The following is a 13730-nucleotide window of genomic DNA, read 5'->3' as shown; positions in this document are numbered from 1 at the left end:
ATTTACTGGTACAGAATGAGTGAAATAGTTTTAATGCTTTAATTTTTTTTTCCTTTTTGTGATCTCTTCTTTTACTCAGATCAGAAATCTGCATCAAAATCTGCCGATGAGTTTTATGTGTGTGCACACATGCACCAGCTTCTACATGTATAATGTGCTCATGCTCTCACAAGGGGCTTTTGAAACAGATCTGGAGACAGGAATGTGCTATATCAGTTGTAGTTTAAAAGTATCACACTTATGCTTTTATTAAAGATTCATGTAATTGATTAGTATTTCAAGTGACTGCTGACTCTATTAGAATGGCAGCCTGTAGCCTCCATGCCATGCAAACCCAGCATCCCTTGTCAGCATTGCTTGCTCAATAACCCAAGATGAAGTATAGTTAAATTACTCATTTCTTGGTCAAAAACCCCATTGTACACAAGAAATTTTCCTATTCACCTTTTGGCTAGGTCTTGCTACAAATTTTCCTGCAGAGTATAATGATTTTACTTTCCCAGAGAGATATCTCCCTGCTCATATTTTTTAAAGAAGTTTCTTGTGTAATTGTTCCTTTCTGACAGTTGTATTAAACTTACGTGTTACAAAAGATTGCTTTTAAAAATTCTTTTCTAGGACATATTTGGAAATTAAAGCAAGAATGAAACTTCCCACTTAGTGTAAAAAATATCATCTCACAATCCATCATAGGACTCTCCAATCAGTGTGGTCAGGCTTCCCTAATAATTTAATACTTATTCAAGACCAAATACTTAATTCAAGCCTTATACTTCCTATGGGCTGCTGCAGGCTTGCTGTTAAAAAGAAAATACAAAAGCCCTGTCCTGCCACCTTAACTCAGATTTATTCCAGCTAGTTTTTGATTATTTGAGCAAAGGTGGTAGAGGCAACATTTACAGATAGAGACAAGCCAAATTATAAAATTGCAATTATAAATAAAACACAACATGGAGAACTTTTCTTTTATAACTCTCAAACTAGTTTACCAAAACAAATATGACAAATGAGTTTTATAAAAGGAAACTCAGTTAAGCGACATGCCCAGGTCTGTGTTGCTCACCAGCAACAGAAAGAAATGGAAATCAAGCCTACCTGACATTCAAATCCTTCTCCTCAGTCACTTGCAACGCCTTCAAAAAGCACAGTATGCAGTTTTTAGGGCTTTACATGAAGTTGGATTATTGCCCTGAATTTCTGACAAGTTGCCTGCATAATCCTCAGTCTAACCACACTTGCCCTGATCTGAAGTGACTGCCCATATCCAGCCCAGTGAGGCATTTTGCATGTGCTCGTTACTGGCTTTTGTTGTATTCTGCCTTTCCCTCTGAAAACATCTTGGACAACTAACTGTGAATGCCAAAGAGATAATAGATAATTAGTCAAGAGGTAATTTGGAGACTAACTGCAAGGAAAAGTGGACTGCATACAAGATATGCCCCACTAATGAGTATTTTGATCTTCATTAAGGGAAGATAATTACATTAAACACTGTTTAAGAGAGGGATCTTCCAAAAGTATACACTTTGGGTGACAATTTCCAAGAAAACACAGAAGCAGGACTGCACCCCTTCTTCCAGCAGCCTGGGCAGCACTTCTGAGCTTGGAGACCTGCTGAGCAGAATTTCACCACCTAATTCCTCCTACCAGACACAGAGGGGAGCAGCCAAGAGACACCTCAGGTGCAGAGGTGCCACAAGCAGACACTGCCTCACTTTATTGCCCTCAATAAAAAGAAGCATTTTTCACAAAGTGGTATCTCATAGGGGTGGATAAGTACTTACAACTATCTGTAAGTATTTAAATACTTAACCTATGTCCGTTCACAGCTCTGCCTCTCAGGAACACCCACCTGGAGTTTGTGAGCACAGCCTATAGCTTAATCACTGTCAAAGAACTGAGACTAAAGTGTCCTCTAGTTAAGCCGGACTCACATCTGAGGACACTGCACAACAATTTTGTGGGTCTCTAGCCTTAACAATTTATGGGAACAACTACATTGCTTCCATCAGACATTTCTAGGTGATTATACCCAAATCCTAACCTGTTTTGTTTTCATGTTTCTTGCAGAAAGGAAACCTCTAAGCTCTACCCCTGTACCATTAACTATTGTCCTCTACAAGATCTGGAAAACATGAAGGCTGTAGCCCTCTTCATTTGCCTTGTAGGACCAGTTTTTGCTATTTCAGTAAGTCCTCACCATGCTATTATTATCAGGCACTTAATTTCCTATTCTGAGAATATTCTATGCTTATGGATGTGCAGGTATTCATATATTTGTCTTTTTTAGATCCATCCTGTAAACCACAACCTCAGAACTCACAGACAGAAAACTCCAGAAAAGGTACTCTTCTTGTTCTTTAAACAATAGGAAGTAACTGACATTATTAATCTTAAATATAAAAACACATTACCACATACATATTGCTTAGCAAATTGATTTGTGTTAAAAAACTTTAGGCCCTCTCACCTCAAGAATTAGTGCCAAGTATCTCATGCCTTGCATATTAACAATTGCAAGCAGGACAAAATCTAAAGCTCAAAATGGAAGATTCACTTATTGAGAAAATTGCCTTAAATGAATCCCCACATATCATCATTACCATATTTGCACAAGTAATAAGCTCCAGTGACAAAATTGTTGTTATCACGGCTCCAGTATAGGAGGAGGATGAAATCCTCAATTTATCACACCAGGGGATCACATGCAGTCTCAAATATGTAAGAATTTTAGCCGCTATATGTTTCACTATTCATGGTGCAGAGCATTGGACACAGCTTGTCCTGGCAGAGTAATCTGTGGCTGACAGGCCACATGCCCTGGTGACAATGAGACAGAGGATTGCACCAGCCTTCCCTGTGCCACATTTGTGTGCTAATGGTGAAGCCCATACTTTGGCATTCATGGCTGACCCAAATAAAAATTCCTGTTTATTGCTCTGAGCCTTTGTGACTCAGACACAATGGATCTTATCTCCAAGCCACTGGGGGTTCCAGAACTACTAAACTCATATCATGCTCTGTAGTAAGAGATTCAAAATCCCAACTCTTATGCTAACCATTTTAAATTTTTTTAATTATAAACTATATCCCACTCTATACAGCTTTCCAGATACATTTCATGTCAATCTGGATCATGCTCTGCACTATGAAAACAAAAATTTAACTTTTCCTAATGAAGCATCCAGCAGAAGAAATGGTACAAAGATTAGTTTGCAGCCTACAGCTCTCTACCAGAAATAATACACATAAGACACATCAAAGCAAAACCTTACAATAGCCAATGAATCATCAGTTCCAAGTGTGTGCATCATCTACCAAAAGCCAGCTCTCCCCCACAGTATCTAATCACAGATAGTGATAAAATTTGCCCAAGTTCCTTCATGAGCACTTGAGTTCTGAGCTGATTTTACCCAGGCAACAAAGGTATAACAGAAAGCAGCACCTGGAAGCTGTATCCAGGCACATCTCTGCAGAACTGGTGCAGGACAAGGCTCCCTGTCAAGACATGAGCCAAATCTTTCTCAAACTGCTACTTCAAGCACAGGTACCCACAACAGAAAATCTTAAAGACTGTTTGGCCTTGTGTTTTCTGAACCTGTAGAACTTTGGAAAAGCTACAGTGAATTTCTGTTATATTCTGTTAGACTCTGTTAGATTCTGTTAGACATACAGTCTTCCTCTGAAAAAGTTAGAGTTGGAATTGATACAGTGAATATAGTTCCCAGTACTATTTCCACATCAGCAAGGCAGGTAGGCAAAAGACAAAACAGTAAAACATTAAGATACCACTTTGACATTAGGAAATAGGATATAGCTGATCTACCAGAATCAAATTAATATTTTCAATCTTACCTTCAAAAATAAAATAAATGCTTGTGAGTAGAGTGCTTGTTTCCAAGCAGTCAAACTAAAGGAAAAAAGCTATTTCAGCAACTTGGATGGACCAAGTGAGAAGGACCATTCTTCCCAAATTAAACCCCCCAAAAGCTTTAAGAAATATCAGCATCAGGTGCTACATTCTTGTAAGCAGTAGGCAACACTGAACATCCATAGGTGTTGTTCAGAAACACACACAGCAGCAGAAAGGCAATTGCTTCAGCAAGACCTGACAGTCATTTCAGTACCTGCTTTCTCCTCAGCATTTGAACCATTTCCACTGAAGGCACCCCTTCTGCTATTGTCTTGACGAATAAGAAAAAAAAGGCACTCAAACATCTATTATTTTATTTGTCATCACACACGATAGTTCTTGGTGACTTCAGCCAGGAAGTAATGATGGATTGGACTCAAAGTAGATTTATATGTGGATTATAAAATCATTGCAGGGCACTTCTCAGGAATTACTACCATGACACCTTGTGAGAGGTACTCTCTCTTTGCCTGCTCCTCTTTTCCCAGGTCCCTTATTTTTCCCTTATCTGTGCAGGAAGTTATGTTTCACATCCCCCTTCTCTGAGCTAAGTGATAATTACTGCAGTCTACAAGTGCCTATGGTTATGACTAAAATACTAATTAAGTATTCTGAGATTTCACAAGACACCCATATGCATCTCTCTCTGAAACAGAGTTGGATAGACATCTCCAGAAACTCCATCAATAAAAGAAGGGACAGATAAACAGATTTTCTGAGAAAGAGAAGGCACATCGGCTGTGAATGTCGTGCCCTAGGCTAGTTTAAGAGGAGCACATACAAAGAAAACAAAGCCAGTGCCATGCTTTGCAATACAAGGCAAAAATAACACTGCATCAGCTTCAAATAAATACTAAGGTTTATTAATCTGATATTTTATTTTTTTTTAAGAGTGAATATATTCATCCAGAAGCTTCAAAGGAAGAGAACACAGGGTATGTAGACGAGGGTGATTTGCTGCCCACTGCCAGAAACTTAAAACCAGGCTCTGAAGACAGGGATGGGCCCCAGACCATGAGGAAGAAAGAAAGAACTGGGAGCAAGCATCAAGTGAAAAACAGCCTGAAAAGCATCGATTTCCTTGCACTGCACAATAAACTAGGTTTGGCTTCAGATACCCAGGACAGTGACTCTGGGAGCAGCGGCAGAGAACAGTCCAGCTCTGAGCACGACCAGCTCAGGAACCATGAGAAACATGGGAACACGGCAAACCAACACCTTCCAGGCCACACAGAACACCCAGGGGGTGCCTTCAGCCTTGAGCATGAGCATAACATGTGGAAATATAACAAAAATGCTGTTGGCCTGTCGGAAAAACACAGTGAAAGCGATGATGAGGAAAGCATGGAAGAAGAGGACGAGAAATGGGGTGAAGAAACTGATTACAGAGACACAAAGCACAAAGACCATCAGACACATCAAGGTAACCAATACAAAAGGCAGGATCATGAGAACAGCATGCAATTAGATGATGAACTGAGAGATTCCAGACAACTAACCTGGAAAACCAAGAGACACAGCAAGAAATTTGACCTAGAGGAAGAAGAGAGGGAGAACAGGAAGAAGTCCTATAAAGAAGAAATCCCCCTCTCTCAAAAAACCCGTAATGAATATCAGGATGGCAAACAGCAAAGTCAAGAGAGAAACTACCATATTCAAGTGAAGTACCAGAGTGATCATGACACAGTGGGGAAAACACAAGATAGGGAAGACAGTAATGATGATGACAGTCACGACAGTGGTGACATTGGTGGTGAGGAATATCTCAGCAATACCTGGAAAGAAACAGCCTATGAGGAAGAGGAGAGAATCCAGAGTAACGACCAGGAGAGCACCAGTACCGAGCCTGAAGGGGAAGGAACCATTGAAGATGACACTGCAGTTCACAGAGAGACTGAGGATTACCAAGTTGTCAAGATTAAACACCTTGCTCACTCTGAACAAGATTATTATGATCATGAGCCACCCAATTCTGACAGCAAGCAGCAACTGAAAATGAGTAGCTCCATTCAGAACATGAATTCAATGGACAGTGAAGATAAGGTAAATTATCTTTGAAATAAAACTTGAGTACTACAAAAAGGGGGAGAGGAACCAGTTCTAAATTTAAATTCCTGACTATTGAAATGACCTGTTGGAGAAAAACAGGTGACAATATTATTAATATGCAGAAGTCTCATCTCCCCTCATACTCACTGTTCCTCTGGTTCATGCTGTGTCACTGCATCCAGAGCACTAAGGTGAATTGAACTAGAAAGGAAGTGAACACCATTCACATAAGAGCTCCAGACCCAGTGGGGTGTGTAATGAAACACACAAATAAATACAGATACACGGATGAAAAACCTGAAACCCAGTCTCCAGCTTACTAGGCCAGCCTGCTCACTCATCTCTCACAAAGATTTTAAATGATACTACACAAAAGTGAACAGCTTGGAAAGGCAGGACTAGAGTCAATAGAATAATTATAAGAAATTCAGGCCTTACTGAGTTCCCATTTCTCTCTCTCTCTCTCTCTCTCCACCTCATACTCTATTTTTTCCCCAAATAACAAGAGCATGGTAATACTACCAGAGGCTTTATGCTTTTCTCACAGGTTTTGCATAGCAAAACAGAGCAAACTGTGCCTCAGTCAGCTCTGTATTTGGACCTGAAAAAAAAATTAGGCCAAGTATTTTTTTTTCTTCCCAAGATTTACCACAACTTTCTGCTTATGCCTCCGTGACTGTGCAGGTTAAGACTACAGACAGTTCCCATGGTCAGATGGAAAGTGTCAGCAGCAGGAATGAGGAGGCTCTCCTTGGTAAGCCCCAAGCAAAGCTGTCATGCAACTTCCAACTCTCTGCCGCTGGGGAACCTGCTGGTCTGTATTTCTTTTCTGCCTTTTGCAGCACAGGATTTCACCTGACTGAACTGTGCTTGTGCCTAATCCTATGTTCCCAGAGAATCCCTTCCACACTCCCTTGGACTTAGTAATTTGTTAGTGAAAAACATTTGTAGGCAGTGCACAAACTTTTGTGTCAGTGATACAGAAATGGGGCTTACCTTGCACTGAGAGCTTTCAGTTTCAGAACAGTAGCTTGAATTCAAGTAGGAGTGGGACAAAGGCCAGTGCTTGAATCAGCAAAGACAGATGGGATGTGTTTCACCAAAGGAAGCTGGTTGTCTGGAAGTGAATGTCTGAATGTCAGCCCCTACAGAACAAACAGCTTTTTCTAAAAAAAAATAATAATTTCCCCATCCAATTCAAATCTGGGACTGCTAGAAGTCTCACAAAAAATTCTCATTTAAAGTTCGGCTTGTTTTATTCAATACAAGATCCAGCTTCATAACAAACTTAAAAATGCAAAATCAAAAATGCATTTGAACTTCTTGGTGGATAATGGGCTGTTTTGCTTTGGCTCTCAGTAGTATCTGACAAACACTTGGCTTTATCCCATCACCTCTAATAGTCCCTCTTTCCTGCTAGGACTGCCAGACACATGTCGGAACTTCCACTGCAAAAGAGGCAAAGTTTGTCATGCAGACAAACAAGGGAAACCCCACTGCATTTGCCAAGATCCTGCTGCTTGCCCTCCCACCAAAGACTATGAGCATGTGAGTATTCCACCCAGTGCACAGGACTGGGAAAAGCCACCTAAATTGTCCACAAGATAACATATTTCCCTGCTATTATTTAGCATAGTTCTACCCTAAAAAGCATGCAAGTGAGTTTGAGTGATTTCAGTAATTGAAAAATTAAGTATAAAGCACACAAACTCACTGAGTGTGGTTTGAGAGCAGTATGAACCCATGTGACTGCAGAGTGACTGACTTGCTTCACTCAGTCTCAGGGATTCTACCTTTTCCCTGTCACTAAAAATTCTATGTATCCATTTGGTATTTTAGAGCACATGCCTAGTTCACATCCAGTGAAATAATCCCACAGCATCTCAGAGGCTATGTTACAACCACAGAACTAAACTGAAGCATTGTATAACTGGGCATACAGGTACAGACAACTAGTCCTCATGACGGCACAGAACAACAACTAATTCCAATACTACTGATCACATGTACTCCTGTTGGTATTCACCACATGTTAATGATGCTTTTATTACTGTAATGCCTCCGAGTGACAAGGATTTTTCTCAACACAGTGGGATGGTGGTTTTCCTTCCTCTAGGTTTGTGGTACGGATAACAAGACTTATGATGGCACATGTCAGCTCTTTGGCACCAAATGTCAACTGGAAGGGACAAAAATAGGACGCCAGCTGCACTTAGACTATATGGGCTCCTGCAAATGTAAGCTTCTTTTCCTTTGAAGAATTCAGCTCTGTATAAAGAGCCAGTAGCTTTAACACATCTGCCAGCCCCAAATTGCCCTTCTTCCTGTGATCTGCCACTTGTGCATCAATTATCTGCTAATTAAGGTCTTCAATGTTTAAAAATTATCTGAAACCTAGACATCTCTCCTGTGCTTACACCAATTTTTTGTTGACCTTATCTTCCCCCTGCACTGCCTTATATGCTCCTATTGCTATAGCCTTTGAAGATTTTTGTAAATTCTTGACCAGTTAATAAATTTTCATTTATTAACCCTCAAACCCCCATGGAAAACAAAAAACTAAAAAACATCAACCAAACTTAGATGCAAAATGTAGAAGTCAGGATCTAAAAGCCAGAACTGATTTCCAACCTCTTTGACTGCTGCATATGGCAGGAGGAAAGTGCATTTCCAGCCAGAATATTCCTTTGCTGTCAAAAACTCTACTTTCATGCAACTGGCTGATTAAAGCTTCCCTGCACAATTATGCTCAAAAGCTGCAAAGATATATAAAGGTTGTGGTTTGCACAACTGGTTAAGCACGTGCACTAAAAAAATTGTGATTTTTAGTAGATTGTAGAGAAAGATTGTAGATTTTTAAGTGAACACATTAGGTACATTCAAAATTTTATGTATTAACAGCTCCATCAATTCTAATTTTTACTGGAAGTAGATCTCAGATCTCAGAAATGCTTGAATGGGGACTTAACAGATGACTTGTTAACCAAAGCTTTTCTCTTTGGCACAGACATCCCCCCCTGTACTGATTATGAAGTGGATCAGTTTCCCCTCCGGATGCGAGACTGGCTTAAGAACATCCTTATTCAATTTTATGAACGTGACCTGAACACTTCTGGGATTCTAACTGAAAAGCAAAGGAATAAGGTCAGCAATCCTTGTCAAATAAGACCATGCAGTTATAGGGACTAGCCCAGAACATCTCAGACAAAATGGCATCAATTAGATGACTTCTAAGATGGCTTATTTCCCCCAAAACATGTTGCTTGCCTCGGGACAGAAGATGGGATAAAACTGGTTTAATCTCCTAACATGCTGAGACTACTGCCCCCCTTAGCTGAGTCTGAGAATTAAACCAAAAGAATTTCACAATTTCACAAGAATTTCCTTTCTAGTTACTGCTAAAGGTGACATAGACAGCAGCAAAAACGTCGTGGACTACTAAGGCAAGCTTTTCATGCTGCATATGGTCACCAACACTAAAACACATTTCCCTAGGGATATTTTATAATCAAGTTTCATTTCTTCAAAACACCTTCTTTCCAGATAGCTCTCTTCAAGACAGATCTTCAACCTGAAACAAAAAATAACAATTTCTGTGTTGAGCTCAGGTAAAAAAGATCTATCAGAACGACAAGCGCCTTGTGGCTGGTGACCACCCGGTTGAGCTGCTCCTGCACGACTTTGAGAAAAATTACCACATGTATGTGTATCCTGTGCACTGGCAGTTTCACCAGCTTGACCAGCACCCTGTTGACAGGTAAAAAAATATATGTGGCTCAGTTCTGATTTGCTGGTTAAACTCAGGCTAGTTTACTTTTCTACACACATCAAGGGATTCTCTGCATAGAGAACCAGTCCCTTAGCTGTTAGAAGCCATTATCACCCCCTCTCTAACACAGAGCTTTTATTGTTTTCCTGATCATATCCTAGGTCAGAATCTGCTATCCTCTTGCCTTGCACAATCAAGTATTACACTGTAAGTTCTACAGTGTCTTAATACCTATTAATGCTCTCAGCCAGGAAGAAGTCTTGTTATACTGAAGCTAAGAGAAACAGGCTAAGTACAAAGGACAGAGCCCTGGCAGCAAAAATCCACTAGTGAGGTATCCATAATTTTCAGCTAACACTACAGAGATCTCTCAGTTTAAGGAGCAAATATAGTCACAGTCCAGAGGAAGCTTCTACCTTCCGAGAACATAACTCAGATTTCAAGGTTTTGGTCATATCAACCAGTGATGGAATCTGTATTTCCAAGTTCAGACCTTCAATATCTCAGGACAACCACACTTACTATTTTAGAACATTTGGAACACAGTTAAGCATTTTGCAAGCTTTATATACTGAGGATTAACAGCAAAACTCCACAAGCGATGAGTTGTGAGCAAGTTGCTCCTGTCAGTACCTGTAATTACTACAAAAGTAATACTTGTTGTAGGAAAAAAGATGTTGGCAAACAAACATTCAGTAAAAGCACTTAGCTCATCAGATATTAGACATCTTTATCATGACCTGGAACATATTCACTACAGAAGCACTGCAACAATATCTACTGGGACATCTCGGATAAAGCCATCATTGCTGTCTTGTAGCATCTTTGTAGATCAGCTTTGATAATCCTGCCGATTTATGAAGGAAATGCAGCTCTCCATACCTGTCCTTTCTTTCAGATTATTAACACACTCGGAGCTTGCACCCTTGAGAGCCTCCCTTGTTCCCATGGAACACTGCATAACCCGTTTCTTCCAGGAGTGCGATGGAGACAAGGACAAACTCATTGCTTTGAAGGAATGGTGCCACTGCTTTGGGATTAAGGAAGGTAAACCTAAAAGAATAGGCAGATGTACCTGACAGAATGTTCCTGCCAAGAACATTACTCTGACCTCAAAGTAAGGCAAAGAAATTGTGAGCAGAAGCCCATGGCTACAGTGCCAAGAGGAACACAGAACACTAATAACAAGCCTGCAAAAGGTCAAGAGGGTTAACAACGCAGCACAGGTTAACCCCAGAAGAGTTATGGGACAGAGGGCATTTGGCCAAACAAGCACACTGAAGAAATGTGTTTAAAATCCTACTAGCAAGTCCTTAATTTAAGTGGAGGCTGATTCTGGTCAGAAGTCAGACACATGGAACCTTTGCTCTTCCCAGAATTTTTCCAGCTCTTCTGATAACACTTTACCAGCCATGAAGGATGAAAGCTGCAAGGAGTTATCTTAGTACATGTATACTTGTGCCAGTGATTGCTCATTCATAGCATCAGTCACTTTATTGATAGTGATACAGCATAAAACTGTCCCTTCAGCACAAAATGTTAATAATGTTTTCTTCTTCTTTGTTGCAGAGGACATAAATGAAAATCTCCTTTTCTGAGCCCAGTGAACAGACTTCCACTATTGTACTAAAATTGATGAATCCTGCTTACTTTTGTAATTAACAGTTTAACAGCCTTCAAGAAAATGGTGGAATGAGGATCACTGAATTCTTATCAAATAACCCAAGTGCAGAAAATTCCTACACTCATTAACAGCAGAAAAATTTAACTACTTATAGCTAAAAAAACAGTGTTGCCTCCCACATGTATCCATGATCTTTCTGAACCAATAAACAACTACTAACCTAATGACTAAGCTGTTCACAAAACTCTTCAGTAGAATTATAGAATGTAGATGGTATCACCCACTGAAATGGGATCTGTTTCCTTTATTTACTGTATTGTCAGCTTAACACGCTGCATAGAAGCCTCAAATAAAATAGAAGTCTATTGGAGATATGGGTTTCGTCACAACTTTGATGAAGAAAATTGTGTTTCTTCCACCTTAGCCCACCTTTTGCTCTTCTCAAGAGAGGCACAATTTAAGCATAAAAAAACTCAGGACAGGATGAGATTATTCCTGAATCCCCATAAATTTGTGATTTTAAGGTAAGCACTTCACTGAAAACATTCCAGGCATATTCTGCTTTAAGGAAAAAGCCCCAAATGCTATTCCCACAAAGGATGATCAGCAAACACCTTTCACCTGAACCACACCACCTCTCCAAAGAAAAGAAGACGGGAGTGAGAAATGCTATTTTGGTAGCTTAAATAGTGGAAGTCCCATCCCCCTCTGCTAATTTGCTCTTGAACCAGCAAAGGCTGATAATCATTGTCCAATGCCAGGCTGATGCCCTGGGATACAATGAATTAAGCTGTGATTATTTTCAACACAAGGACTTCTTACACAAACCAGAGATTGCTTCCTAGAACTGCCAGTTTTTTTCCATAATCCTGACTTGTTGCTCACTTCACATTCTGCAGCATTACACAGCAGTGTAAATAACTCAGCCTGGATGGCATGTACAAAAGCACATTCTCTATGCTAGTTCCATTTGGAAAAGATCCTTTCTCTGGGACCTCAAATATCTTGGGAGAGAAAGTAATTTTGACAGCACTTTTCCAGCCTGGCTGCAGCCTATTGCTTATTTGCTCTGTCTTTTGTTTAAACCAGACAGAGTTGGGTGGCAGAAACACAGCTCTCAAACTGCAAGTACACTGCCAGTACACAGCTGGCCTCAAAAGGTAATGACTTTAACCCACAAATTCCCATTTCTTCAGGAAAAAGAATTTATGCTGTCTCTAGTTTGCAGCTTCAGTACTCTCAGTATTATCATCCGAGTACTCCTCCAGCATTGCTACAGTCAGAATATCTACAGTGAAAAAATAAACAACAAATACTCTTTTCATAACACATTTCCACTGCCAAGCCTGTCAATTCTCTAAGGATAGTAGCGGTTGTTACAAAAAAAACCTGCAGTTTTTATCAGCTGAGAAGCAACCTAATAACTAATAACCCAAAACATCTGAAGAAGTGATGATTCATAACATTTTGTGGTTTTCTGATGCAAGACAGAGTATTAAAAACTGTAGATAGAGACTGCAGATCCACATCCCCTGACTCTCTAAGAAAGGTCTGCTCTTATGGATCATGCTTTCAAAATCCAACTACGCTGCTGGGAGTCTACTCTGCACAATGCAGCACATCACAGAAGAAAACAGATGGGCAGGAAGAGGTGAGCAAGGATTGAAAGAAAAATTCATACCTTTTGACACTACCTTTTCCTTTGAAAAGAACACTAATAACTCTGCAAGATTCCCAGGGTTTCCTGCATAAACACCCATAAGTCCTCCAGGTTTCACTAGCTAATTGGGAGGCAGGGGTAGGGTTGAAAAGGAGAAAGTCCTAAACCCATTTAGTTACGCAGGATGTGGATAAAGTCTCAACAGTGCATGAGTGTGTCACAGTACTGCTACACAAGGTAATTCCAGACCATGACATTTATCACCAACTCTCTTCAACCCATGGATCAAAATTCCTGAAGTCCTCAGGTCTCAACATCAACTTTCAGCTGTCACTGTCACCAACTCCTGACACCAGTACACAATTAACAGCAATTGATTAAAAACAGAGAGGGAAGTGTCAGCAACTGCTGTGCAGCCCCTGTTAGCAGCACAAATGCTAAAGCCCCCATCAGCCTCCTGACTGAAAGTTATTCACATCACCTGTAGGGTGAGAAACCAGCACAATTTACAAGATTATATTTCAAGGCTGCTCTTTCCAGTGATTCTGTTGATGATGCAGTCTCCACAACAGCTGTACTGTACCCCACAAGCCGTGGGAAGAAAAGGAACCACAAAATTCAGCTCCTCAAATCAGTCACAACTTCTTTGACACAGAGGCACAGTCACGCATTCATGTGAATCCCAGCCACACTGTAACTAAAAAGTAATTGAATG

The 13730-nt window shown here is 40.2% G+C and overlaps 1 protein-coding gene across 1 annotated transcript; it reads left to right on the top strand.

Moving 5' to 3' along the window:
* Positions 1 to 2134: 2134 nt before the first annotated feature.
* LOC135446948 (SPARC-like protein 1) lies at positions 2135 to 11329 on the top strand. The gene is made up of 10 exons (XM_064711539.1): positions 2135 to 2188; positions 2291 to 2344; positions 4805 to 5956; positions 6647 to 6716; positions 7392 to 7510; positions 8079 to 8199; positions 8970 to 9106; positions 9571 to 9719; positions 10630 to 10778; positions 11301 to 11329. The coding sequence occupies exons 1-10, from the start codon at positions 2135 to 2137 to the stop codon at positions 11327 to 11329; spliced, it is 2034 nt and encodes a 677-aa protein (XP_064567609.1).
* Positions 11330 to 13730: the final 2401 nt, after the last annotated feature.

The sequence above is a fragment of the Zonotrichia leucophrys genome, chromosome 4, assembly GCF_028769735.1.
Source record: "Zonotrichia leucophrys gambelii isolate GWCS_2022_RI chromosome 4, RI_Zleu_2.0, whole genome shotgun sequence".
Lineage (NCBI taxonomy): Eukaryota > Metazoa > Chordata > Aves > Passeriformes > Passerellidae > Zonotrichia > Zonotrichia leucophrys.
This window is presented reverse-complemented; position numbering and strand designations above follow the sequence as displayed.